This window comes from Scyliorhinus torazame, chromosome 5 (genome assembly GCF_047496885.1).
Source record: "Scyliorhinus torazame isolate Kashiwa2021f chromosome 5, sScyTor2.1, whole genome shotgun sequence".
In the NCBI taxonomy this organism is placed as follows: domain Eukaryota; kingdom Metazoa; phylum Chordata; class Chondrichthyes; order Carcharhiniformes; family Scyliorhinidae; genus Scyliorhinus; species Scyliorhinus torazame.
The window spans coordinates 82,782,180-82,795,659 of record NC_092711.1 but is presented as its reverse complement, the minus strand read 5'-3'; the positions used below and the strand labels follow the sequence as shown (position 1 = coordinate 82,795,659).

Sequence of the window (13,480 nt, the reverse complement as noted above, 5' to 3'; positions counted from 1 at the left end):
GTCAGGCGGTGGGTGGGAGGATTTGGAAACACTTTGTGGATCCGCAAACCCTTCACCATCATTGTCAGCTCCCTGGTTTGCAGCTGCGGAGCTTCTCCCTCCCGGGAACAGGCCCAGGTTAACGGGCACCATCCTGCTTCAGACACTGGAGGATGGTTCACATCAGAGGATGGGGGAGGGGGGGATAATAAATAAGAGCTTACACTTTGCACTCAAATCAATGAGGACTCTGATCTCTGGCAAAGAAGGAAACCCTGGCAGGTGGGCGGGGAGGATTCACAAACACCCGCTGGAGGCCCCAAACCCCCTGGACTGTCAGTGATGGATTTTGTAAAATTATTTTCACAGGATATTCGCAGAATTTTCAGATGTGAAACTCAAACCAAACTTCACATCAAGATGCTTCAGTGATTTGATTCATCAGAACCTGAATATCATCAGCCTTTGTATACGGAAGGAAAAATGTTTGTTCCGCCTGTGGGAAAAGATTTGAAACATCAGTGTGACTGAGAAAGCACCGAGATACACACACCCGAGAGAGAGTTTCCAATGTGCTGGATACGGAAAGAGCTTTCACCAGCCTGAAAGAAAAACCACCACATTCACAGTGAGTAGTCACCCTGTACATATTCTGTGTAAACGAGGCTTCAACATTATACAACCTGGAGACGCACGAGGACATTCACATCATGGAGAAATTATTGAAATGTGGGGACTGTGGGAAGGGATTCAATTACCCATCTGCATTGGATATTCATCGACGTATTCACACTGGAGAGAGGCCGTTCACCTGTCCTGTGTGTGCGAAAGGATTTGCTTACTCATCCAGCCTGTATACACATCAGCGTGTTCATATTGGTGAGAGGCCATTTACTTGCCTCGAATGCGGGAAGGGATGTAATGCTTTATCAAGCCTCCTGATTCACCAGCAAGTTCACTCTGATCAGAGACCATTTCAGTGTTCTGATTGTGACAAAAGCTTTAAAAGCACAAAGGACTTGCTGAGACACCAGCGCACTCACATGGAGGTGAGGCCTTTCGCCTGCTCAGTGTGTGGGAAGGGATTCACTCAGTCATCCCACCTTCTAACACACCAACTGGTTCACTCTGATCAGAGACCTTTTCAATGTTCATACTGTGAGAAGTGTTTTAAAAGTAAAAATGATTTACAAGCCCACCAGCGCACTCACACTGGGGAGAAGCCGTTCACCTGCTCTCTCTGTCAGAGGAGATTTGGACGTTTATCCCAGCTACAGACACACCAGCGAGTTCACTCTGATCAGAGGCCATTTCAATGTTCTGACTGTGGGAAGAGCTTTAAAAGCAAACAGGATCTGGTGACACACCAGCGAGTTCACACCGGGGAGAAGCCATTCACCTGCTCTGTATGTGGGAAGGGATTCACCCATTCATCCCACCGTCTGAGACACCAGCGAGTTCACACTGGAGAGAGGACATTCATTTGCTCTGTGTGTGGGAAGGGATTTATTGATTCACCACACCTTCTGATACATGAGCGAATTCATACTGGAGAGAGACCCTTCACTTGCTCCATGTGTGGAAAGGGATTCACACAGCCATCCCAGCTCACTGTACATCAACTTGTTCACACTGAGCAGAGACCTTTTAAATGTTCTGTCTGTGTGAAGAGCTTTAAGAGCACAAAGGACCTTCTGAGACACCAACAAGTTCACACTGGGGAGAGGTCATTCAGCTGCTCCATGTGTGGGAAGAGATTTGCTCAGTCATCCCACCTGCTGAGCCACCAGCAGGTTCACACGGGAGAGAGATCATTCACCTGCTCCATATGTGGGAAGCGATTTGCTCGGTCATCCAATCTGCTGAGACACCAGCGAGTTCACAAGTCACTGCATGGGTTAAATTCTGCTGTTGCTGCTGCTGTTAATCCCATGCAGGGGTGAACCATATTCATTCTGTTACTAAGGAAGTTGGAGTGGGCACTTAGATAATCTCAGTGCAATTAGGCAGAGTCAATATAATTTTATGAATAGGGAAATCATGTTTGACCAATTTATTGGAGTTCTTTGAGGAAGTAACAAGCAATGTGGATAAAGGGGGACCTGTGGATGTGATGTATTTAGATTTCCAGCAGGCACTTGACAAGGTGCCACTTAATGTTCACTCCACAAAATAAAAGCTCATTGTGTAGCTGGTAACAGCATGGACAGAGGATTGGTTAGTGAACAGGAAATATTGTGGAGGTAAAAATGAGTAATTTTTGATGTAACCTGTGGAGTGCCACAGGGATCAGAACTGGGCTTCAACTATTTTCAGGACTTGGTTGACATGATCAAAAGTATGGTTGCAAAATTTGCTGTTGCTGCAAAGGTATGGAGGAAGATAAGTTGTGAGTGATCATAAGGAGTCTGTAAAGGGTGCAGATAGGCAAAATAAGTGAGCAACAATTTGGCAATTTGAGCATAGTGTGGGGAAATGTGAACTTGTCCACTTTGGCAGGAAGAATAGAAAAGCAACATATTGGATTGAATTTATTTATTGTCACGCGTAACGAGGTACAGTGAAAAATATTGCTCTGTGCACAGCTCAGGCAGATAATTCCATCCATGAAAAGAAAATACATAGGGCAAACAAAATACACAATGTAGAATTTATAGACACAGACATCGGGTGAAGCATAGAGTGTAGTACTACTCATTCATAAAGCTGTGTGAAGAGAATGTAAAAGAGAAAGGTTAGTCATAGTGTTAGTATTAGAATTAAGTTTTAAGAGATTAGTATGATTATCGGAGATGTAAGAAGAGGATCTGTGTGAGAGAGCTCGCAGAGAGTCGCACCGTTCCGGCGCCATCTTGCATTGCTTATTTAAATGCACAGAGATTGCAGCTCCGAGGTACAGAGGGATCGAGTTGTACTGGTGCATGAATCAGGACCAGTTACTCTGCAGATACAGTACACGATTGGGAAGGTAAAGGGAATGTTGCTGTTTATTGCAAGGGGAAAGTACTGCAGTTGTACAGAACAAAGAACAAAGAAATGTACAGCACAGGAACAGGCCCTTCGGCCCTCCAAGCCCGTGCCGACCATGCTGCCTGACTAAACTACAATCTTCTACACTTCCTGGGTCCGTATCCCTCTATTTCCATCCTATTCATGTATTTGTCAAGATGCCCCTTAAATGTCACTATTGTCCCTGCTTCCACCACCTCCTCCGGTAGTGAGTTCCAGGCACCCACTACCCTATCCAAAGTACTCTGTACGATTTTGGTCTCCTTATTTAAGAAAGGACATAATTTCATTTGAAACTGGTCAGAAAAGGTTCACTTGACTGGATGAGGGGGTTATCATAGGAGGAAAACTTGGACAGGCTGTGCCTGTATCCACTTGAGTTTGAAAGAATAAAGAATGAGGGGATCTGATTGAAACATATGGGGCTGGATTCTCCCATTCTGGGGTTATAGCCCCACGCCGGCGTGGGAACAGTGGTGTAAAACGGCTACCGATTCCCTGTTTTGCTGGGGGTTAGCATGTCGGCTGCGTAGAGCACCCGGCTCTAGCTGCCAATATGCCCTGGAGAATTGCCGGGTCTGTGGCCGCACATGGGCACGGCGGTGGCCTGAGCGGCCGCGCCACATGGCAGAGGCCACTCGTGGACCCGGCCTGCAAAATAATGACCCCCCCCCTTTGGCTGGCTCGCATGCCCCGGACCACCCCCACAGTGCCCCCAGCCCCTAATAACCCCCTGCCCACGGATCAGCCCTCCCCTGACTGTGGCAGTGCTGGACTGAGTCCGCAGCCGCCATGCCGACTTCTCGACAGGATGGGACCACACGCGACCCACAGCATCGGGAACTTGGCTAGTCGGGGAGGAGCATCGGGAGGCGGACCTCAGGCAAAGTTCTGAGGCCATCGATACGTAGCGCGGCGTACCATTGTGATTTAACAGTGATTGATAAAGGTTCAGCATAACTTGCCTGCTTTAAAAAAAAAAAATTTAGAGTACCCAACTCATTTTTACCAATTAAGGGGCAATTTAGCGTGGTCAATCCGCCTACCCTGCACATCTTTGGGTTGTGGGGGAATAACCCACGCAGACACGGGGAGAATGTGCAAACTCCACACGGACAGTGACCCAGAGCTGGGATCGAACCTGGGACCTCAGCACCGTGAGGCAGAAATGCTAACCACTGTGCTGCCCACCTTACCTGTTTTTAACTGAACGGCTCTACTGGAAGGCTACATGTTATCCGTGTCTGCGTGGGTTTCTTCCGCGTGTTCCGATTTCCTTCCAAAAGTCCCGAAAGATGTGCTTCTTAGGTGAATTAGACATTCTGAATTCTTCCTCAGTGTACCCGGACAGGCGCCGGTATGTGGCGACAAGGGGATTTTCACAGTAACTTCATTGCAGTGTTAATGTAAGCCGACTTGTGACACTAATAAAGATTATTAATATCCAACTTGTTAATGAGCGATCAATTTTAACTCTCTTTATTTCTTTAATATTAATCAGTGTAGGCGGGCAGTGGTGTAACCCTGTGTGTGGAGTTTGTCTCATGGTGGTAACATGGAACATCAAGGTGATAAAGAACCCAGACCGTGGATATCTGAAGAACTGCATTGTGGGCTCAAAGTGCAAAGTATGATGGACAATTTAGTCAAGTCACAGCCTTGCCAGAATTAGCAATGGCTGCAAAATGAGTTGAATTGTGCAGGAGAACTAGCCTCAACCTGTGAGAAAGACGTGTTTGTTTAACGTGATAAAGGTGGTTGTAGCAGTCTGGGGATTGATCACTGTGTCGGAGGTCACAAAGTGGAGTCAGGCTGGCTTGATTTGTTCAGGCATCAACTTGTAAGAGGCCCAGGACATAGGAACAAGGGAGAAGGCAATGATGTAATTGAAAACCAATTAAATGGGCTACAAACAGGTCTTACCTAATATTTTTTATTCCTTCACGGAGATCAAAGTCCACATCCCGTTAATGAATAAAACAAAGTGTGTGCCTCTGTCTAAGTCACCATTTATTGCCCATCCCTAATTGCCCTTGAGAAGGTGGTGGTGAGCTGACTTCTTGAACTGCTGCAGTCCCTATGGTGTCACCCACAGTGCGGTTAGGGAGGAAGTACCAGGATTCTGACCTAGGGAGCATGAAGGAATGGAGATATATTTCCACAGCAAGATGGTGAGTATTACAATCCCAGTGATGTAATAACTGGATGGGAAGATCACAGAATGGAACCCTGGCTTAAAAGACTAACTTTGTTTTGAAAATGTCGAGGAACAGAGTCACAGGATTGCCAATTAGCTTTCAACAACAAAAACAAACATTTATTAAGCATAAAAAGTCTGTCTGTGATACAATATTCCTTCACTCCTACTTATCTTCACAAACGTGCATAGTTTTCAAGGACAACACAGGTTACTACATGTATTTTGCTATAATGTTCTCAGTGGACACACAGTCCCTTTAAACCCATAGGTTGACCATGATCAGGCAGCACCGCCCCCCCCCCCCACTCTGAAACCAAGTGGTAGGTGCAATTCAATCCATCTTCTGTGGATTCCTCCTCAATTTCCCCCCAGATGATTGTCACAAATGTTTCCAACCTCGACTTTCCAACAGATACACTTTAAAAACTTCTTCCAAATCAATGCTTTCTCTCAGCTGCTTCCACCAAAGATCCACCTCCAGATGTTCCAACTATCCTTTCAAACAAGGCTTCCTCTCTGCTGTAGCAAGGAGCCGCCTCCAGGTTTTCCAACTCTCTGTTCGGCATTCCTTTGTCTTGACTTGCAACATGCATCGAAAGTCTACACAACTCAGGTACTCAGTCCCCAACAGAATATTATTGCTTCAAAAATTGGAAGTAAAGAAACCAAACCTTACGTTTCTTCAGATATGGGGCTTGTCCGCAGCCAACCTCATCAGCTCTTCTCTTCCCAGGTCTTACTTTCATTTCCATGAACAATAGCCTGTTCCAAAGGCAGTTCCTCTGTGCTCCTTCTCACTTCAATATTCCTGGAGCTTTTCCATTCCCTGTTTTATAGATCTAGTTCCCCTCGAGCTTGCTTTCGTGCACATTACCCCATTCTATTGCTCTCCTGCTTCTAGCAGAGCTGAGAGCTGTTCACTCTCTCACTTCCTCGCCCCAAATGCGATTAATTCACGTAAAACTTCCCTCAAAAAGCCTTCCACCTGGTGCTCCTGGTTGCTGAGCAACAATTCATTATTTCTCCAACCTGATGTTTACTTTTCATGCTGCAAACTCCCCAGCTCAATAGGAACAGTTTGAACTGAAACCTTCCCCACCGACACATGCAAACTTTGTTTCAACATGAATCCAACCAGAGTTGTTTCTACTCTTCCTACACAGAAAAATTAAATCAAACCCACTGTAATCTCTCCTCAATTTTAATATTTAACAACACAAATAAAGATCACTTAAAACTACCTCTGTTTTCCTGACATGAGTGACTTGGAGGTGAATTCCCAGGTGGAGGTGTTCTCGTGTATCTGCTGTCCTTGTATTTCTACCTTCTAATTGGGTGGCACGGTAGGACGGTGGGTAGCACTGTTGATTCACAACGCCAGGGTCCCAGGTTCGATTCCCGTCTTGGGTCACTGTGCGGAATCTGCACGTTCTCCCTGTGTCTGCGTGGGTTTCCTTCTGGTGGTCCAGTTTCCTCCCACAAGTCCGGAACGATGTGCTGTCCGGTGAATTGAACATTCTGAATTCTCCCTCAGTACCCGAACAGTCGCCGGAATGTGGCGACGAGGGGATTTTCACAGTAACGTCATTGCAGTGTTAATGTAAGCCTACTTGGGACACTAATAAAGATTTTGATAATTAATTAGCAGATGTTGTGAGTTTGGAAGGTGCTGCCAAAGGAGCCTTGGTGAGTTTCTGCAACACATCTTGTCGATGGTACACGCAGCTACTATTGTGCATCAGTGATGAGGGCAGTGAATGTGGAAAAGGTGCCAATCAAGCGGGTTGATTTGTTATGAGTTGTGCCAAGCTTCTTGAGTGTAGTTGGAGCTGCACTCACCCAGGCAAGGGGAGAGTATTCCTTCACACTCCTGAGTTCTTCCTTGTAGATGCCGGACAGGCTTTGAGGAGTCAGGAGGTGAGATAGTCACCACAAGATTGCTAGCCTGTGACCTACTCTTGCAGCCATAGTATTTATGTGGCTAGTCCAGTTCAGCTTCTGATTAATGGTAACCTCCAAGGTGTAGTGGGGGATTCAGCCATTGAATGTCAAGGGGTAATGGTCAAATATTCTTTTGTTGGAGATTCGATTGGATTTATTGTCACGTGTACTGAGGTACAGTGAAAAGTATTGTTCTGCGTACAGTCCAGACAGATCTTTCCACAGATGGAAAAAACATAGGGCATACAAAACGAAAGGTAAATTGCTGGAAAATATCAGCAAGTCTGGCAGCATTTGTAGGGAGAGAAAAGAGCTAACGTTTTGAGTCCGATGACAAAGAGTCATCGGACTCGAAACATTAGCTCTTTTCTCTCCCTACAGATGCTGCCAGACTTGCTGAGATTTTCCAGCATTTTCCCTTTTGTTTCAGATTCCAGCATCCACAGTAATTTGCTTTTATATAGGACATACATAAATACACAATGTAAATACACAGACACAGGCACCAGGTGAAGCATATGGAGTGTAGAAGTACTCAGTAGAGAAGATGTGTGAAGAGGTCAGTTCAGTCCACAAGACAGCCATTCAGGAGTCTGGTAACAGCAGGGAAGAAGCTGTTTTGAATCTGTTAGTGCGTGTTCTCAGATGATTGTATCTCCTGGCCGATGGAAGAGGTTGGAAGAGAGAATAACCCGGGTGGGAGAGGGGTCTTTGATTATGCTTTCCGTTTTCCCAAGGCAGCGGGAGGTGTAGATGGAGTCAATGGATGGGAGGAGGTTTCGCCAGATGGACTGGGCTGTGTTCATGATTCTCTGTAGTTTCTTATGGTCTTGGGCCTTGTCTGGTCATTGTCTGTCTGACAATTGTGTGGCCCACATGTCCCTTCCCACTCATCAGCCCAAGCCTGGATATTGTCCAGGTCTCGCTGCATTTGGACATGGACTGTGCCAGTATCTGAGGAGCTGTGAATGGTGCTGAATATTGTGCAGTGATCTGTAAACATCCCCACTTCTGACATTATGATGGAAGGAAGGTAATTGATCGCATAGCTGAAGATGGTGGGACCAAGGACTCTACCCTGAGGAACTCCTTCAGTGATGTTCAGGAGGTGAGATAGTTGACCTCAACAACCACAACCACCTTCCTTTGTGCCAGGACGGGCTGAGTGGCCTCCTTATCTCTGCTGACTGTGATATAAAGAGAGGAAGTTCAGCTGCTCCAGTCACTGCAACTAACTGAAGTCCCTCATCTCTGGTATCCTCATAAATCTCCTCTAATAATAATAATAATTGCTTATGTCTCAAGTAGGCTTCAATGAATGTTACTGTGAAAAGCCCCTCTACACTCTCTCTGAGAACTTCACATCTTTCCGTAAGTGTGGGGCCCATATATAGGGTCCCATTCCAGAGGGACAGAATTGAAAAGCAGGGAGGTTATGTTTAACTGGTTTTGAACCAGGGTTATACTACACTGGCAGTCTCTGTCAACATTGGTAATCTCAATTTAGAAAAAGGAAATAGAGACACTGGAGAAGGTGCAACAAATGTTTACAAGAATAATATTTAACCCTCAGGAAAGGTTACGGCGTGAATGGCGCGGCGAGCGGCTGTGGGAGAGGTGGGTGGCCGCCATGTGCACCCCCCACAGCCGGCTGCCCTGCGCCTGGCCCAGTGAGCCGCAGAGTCCGGACGCACTGCCTCCCGTCCTGGGCGCCATCTCCCTGCCCCCCGGCATCATCATCATGACCGCCCTGCACTTGCCCGCCGCCGCCCTGGCTGCCATGGCGGACCGCCCTGCTGGACTGCACCGCCCTACCTCAGCAGGCCCCGCCCACCGCTGCCGCCAGTCAGCCAAGAAGAAGAGGAAAGGGTGCGGGCCAAGTGCACCCTGCAGGAGGCTCATCAACTGCGGCGAGTGCAGCAGCTGCCGGAACCGCAAAATCGGCCACCAGATCAGCAAGCTACGGAAATGTGAAGAGCTGAAGAAAAAGCCAGGTTCTTCACCAGAGAAGGTAATCGTCCCTGGTGGAGGAGAAGCTTTCAGGTGGTTCTTCTGAGAGAAACTGAGGAGCTACTCATGGAACGCCATTTGCCTGAATAATGGAGAAGGAGTTCTGCACGTGTTCCTGACGCAAGACGCCAGTTCTATGCCAATGGTTCCTTTTCATTATCATTGTGGACATTGTCTTTCTTTTCAGCATCGTTGATTTTATGTGAAAACTACATGTTGGTATTATTAGGGATGAATTGTATACGAAAATGCAACTTGCACCGCGTGATGGAGAGCACTGGACAATCATTATTAACTATTATGTACGCAAAAAAAAAAGGAAACCGCATTAGGGAGCTGGAGCTGGAGCGACTTTGGATCATTCGGGAGGCAGAGGTGGTCATAGATAGAAGCTTCAGGGATGTAGTTACTGTGAAGAATAAAGATAGATGGGTGATGATGAGAGGGGCTGGGAGGAAGCAGTCAGTACAGGGATCCCCTGTGGTCGTTCCCCTTAGTAACACGTATACCACTTTGGATACTGTTGGGGGGGAGGACTTACCAGGGGTAAGCCATGGGGTACAGGTCTCTGGCACAGAGACTGTCCCTGTTGCTCAGAAGGGCAGGGGGGAAGAGGAGCAGAGCATTAGTCATTGGAGACTCCATAGTTAGGGGGAACGATAGGAGATTCTGTGGGAACGAGAAAGACTCGCGGTTGGTGTGTTGCCTCTCAGGTGCCAGGGTCCGTGATGTCTCTGATCGTGATTCTTAAGGGGGTGGGGGAGCAGCCCCAAGTCGTGATCCACATCGGTACCAACGATATAGGTAGGAAAAGGGATAGGGATGTAAGGCAGGAATTCAGGGAGCTAGGGTGGAAACTTAGATCTAACACAAACAGAGTTATTGTCTCTGGGATGTTACCCGTGCCACGTGCTAGCGAGACGATGAATAGGGAGAGAGAGGAGTTGAACATGTGGCTACAGGGATGGTGCAGGAGGGAGGGTTTCAGATTTTTGGATAATTGGGGATCATTCTGGGGTCGGTGGGACCTCTACAAACGGGATGGTCTACGCCTGGACCAGAGGGGTACCAATATCCTGGGGGGGAAATTTGCTAATGCTCTTCGGGAGGGTTTAAACTAGTTCAGCAGGGGCTTGGGAACCTGAATTGTAGCTCCAGTATAGAGGAGGTTGAGTGTAGTGAGGTCATGAGTAAGGTTTCAAAGTTGCAGGAGTGTACCGGCAGGCAGGAAGGTGGTTTAAAGTGTGTCTTCTTCAATGCCAGCAGCATCTGGAATAAGGTGGGTGAACTTGCGGCATGGAGTGGTACCTGGGACTTCGATGTTGTGGCCATTTCGGAGACATGGATAGAGCAGGGACAGGAATGGTTGTTGCAGGTGCCAGGGTTTAGATATTTCAGTAAGCTCAGGGAAGGTGGTAAAAGAGGGGGGAAGGGTGGCACTGTTAGTCAAGAACAGTATTACGGTGGCAGAAAGGACGTTTGATGAGGACTCGTCTACTGAGGTAGTATGGGCTGAGGTTAGAAACAGGAAAGGAGAGGTCACCCTGTTAGGGGTTTTCTATAGGCCTCCGAAAAGTTCCAGAGATGTAGAGGAGAGGATTGCAAGGATGATTCTGGATAGGAGCGAAAGCAACAGGGTAGTTGTTATGGGGGACTTTAACTTTCCAAATATTGACTGGAAACGCTATAATTCGAGTACTTTAGATGGGTCCGTTTTTGTCCAATGTGTGCAGGAGGGTTTCCTGACACAGTATGTAGATAGGCCAACGAGAGGCGAGGCCATTTTGGATTTGGTACTGGGTAATGAACCAGGACAGGTGTTAGATTTGGAGGTAGGTGTGCACTTTGGTGATAGTGACCACAATTCGATTACATTTACTTTAGTGCTGGAAAGGGATAGGTATATACCGCAGGGCAAGAGTTATATCTGGGGGAAAGGCAATTATGATGTGATGAGGCAAGACTTAGGATGCATCGGATGGAGAGGAAAACTGCAGGGGATGGGCACAATGGAAATGTGGAGCTTGTTCAAGGAACAGCTACTGCGTGTCCTTGCTAAGTATGTACCTGTCAGGCAGGGAGGAAGTGGTCGAGCAAGGGAACCGTGGTTTACTAAAGCAGTCGAAACACTTGTCAAGAGGAAGTAGGAGGCTTGTGTAAAGATGAGACATGAAGGTTCAGTTAGGGCACTCGAGAGTTACAAGTTAGCTAGGAAGGACCTAAAGAGAGAGCTAAGAGCCAGGAGGGGACATGAGAAGTCTTTGGCAGGTAGGATCAAGGATAACCCTAAAGCTTTCTATAGATATGTCAGGAATAAAACAATGACTAGGGTAAGAGTAGGGCCAGTCAAGGACAGTAGCGGGATGTTGTGCGTGGTGTCCGAGGAGAGAGGAGAGGTGCTAAATGAATATTTTTCGTCAGTATTCACACAGGAAAAAGATAGTGTTGTCGAGGAGAATACGGAGATTCAGGCTACTAGACTAGAAGGGCTTGAGGTTCATAAGGAGGAGGTGTTAGCAATTCTGGAAAGTGTGAAAATAGATAAGTCCCCTGGGCCAGATGGGATTTATCCTAGGATTCTCTGGGAAGCTAGGGAGGAGATTGTTGAGCCTTTGGCTTTGATCTTTAAGTCATCTTTGTCTACAGGAATAGTGCTAGAAGACTGGAGGATAGCAAATGTTGTCCCCTTGTTCAAGAAGGGATGTAGAGACAACCACGATAACTATAGACCAGTGAGCCTTCTGTTGTGGGCAAAATCTTGGAAAGGCTTATAAGAAATAGGATGTATAATCATCTGGAAAGGAATAATTTGATTAGAGATAGTCAACACGGTTTTGTGAAGGGTAGGTCGTGCCTCACAAACCTTATTGAGTTCTTTGAGAAGGTGACCAAACAGGTGGATGAGGGTAAAGCAGTTGATGTGGTGTATATGGATTTCAGTAAAGCGTTTGATAAGGTTCCCCACGGTAGGCTACTGTAGAAAATACGGAGGCATGGGATTCAGGGTGATTTAGCAGTTTGGATCAGAAATTGGCTAGCTGGAAGAAGACAAAGGGTGGTGGTTGATGGGAAATGTTCAGACTGGAGTCCAGTTACTAGTGGTGTAACACAAGGATCTGTTTTGGGGCCACTACTGTTTGTCATTTTTATAAATGACCTGGAGGAGGGCGTAGAAGGATGGGTGAGTAAATTTGCAGATGACACTAAAGTCGGTGGAGTTGTGGACAGTGCGGAAGGATGTTACAAGTTACAGAGGGACATAGATAAGCTGCAGCGCTGGGCTGAGAGGTGGCAAATGGAGTTTAATGCAGATAAGTGTGAGGTGATTCATTTTGGAAGGAATAACAGGAAGACTGAGTACTGGGCTAATAGTAAGATTCTTGGCAGTGTGGATGAGCAGAGAGATCTCGGTGTCCATGTACATAGATCCCTGAAAGTTGCCACCCAGGTTGAGAGGGTTGTTAAGAAGGTGTATGGTATGTTAGCTTTTATTGGTAGAGGGATTGGGTTTTGGAGCCATGAGGTCATGTTGCCACTGTACAAAACTCTGGTGCAATTCTGGGCGCCGCATTATAGGAAGGATGTGGAAGCATTGGAAAGGGTGCAGAGGAGATTTACCAGAATGTTGCCTGGTATGGAGGGAAGATCTTATGAGGAAAGGCTGAGGGACTTGAGGCTGTTTTTGTTAGAGAGAAGAAGGTTAAGAGGTGACTTAATTGAGGCATACAAGATGATCAAAGGATTGGATAGGGTGGACAGTGAGAGCCTTTTTCCTCGGATGGTGATGTCTAGCACGAGGGGACATAGCTTTAAATTGAGGGGAGATAGATATGACAGATGTCAGAGGTAGGTTCTTTACTCAGAGAGTAGTAAGGGCGTGGAATGCCCTGCCTGCAACAGTAGTGGACTCGCCAACACTAATAGACATATGGATGATAAGAGAATAGTGTAGATGGGCTTTAGAGTGGTTTCACAGGTCGGCTCAACATTGAGGGCCGAAGGGCCTGTACTGCGCTGTAATGTTCGATGTTCTATGTTACGGCTGCCTTTCACTGGAAAGGAGACGACTGAAGGGTGATCTGATGGGAGTCTTTAAGATGATGCAAGCATTCAATAATTTCAGTAGAAACCTCTTTAACCTAGGGCAGCACTGTGGTGCAGTGGTTAGCACTGCTGCCTCACGGCACCGAGGTCCCAGGTTCGATCCCGGCTCTGGGTCACTATCCGTGTGGAGTTTGCACATTCTCCCCTTGTTTGCGTGGGTTTTGCCCCCAGAACCCAAAGATGTGCAGGATAGGTGGATTGGCCACACTAAATTACCCCTTAAGTGGGAAAAATGAA

General features: G+C 46.9%; 1 protein-coding gene across 1 annotated transcript; it reads left to right on the top strand.

Moving 5' to 3' along the window:
- The first annotated feature begins 89 nt into the window (after window positions 1–89).
- Window positions 90–4,436, top strand: LOC140418679 (uncharacterized). The gene has a single exon (XM_072502226.1). It carries the CDS (start codon window positions 690–692, stop codon window positions 1,920–1,922), a length of 1,233 nt encoding a protein of 410 aa, XP_072358327.1. The 5' UTR covers window positions 90–689; the 3' UTR covers window positions 1,923–4,436.
- Window positions 4,437–13,480: the final 9,044 nt, after the last annotated feature.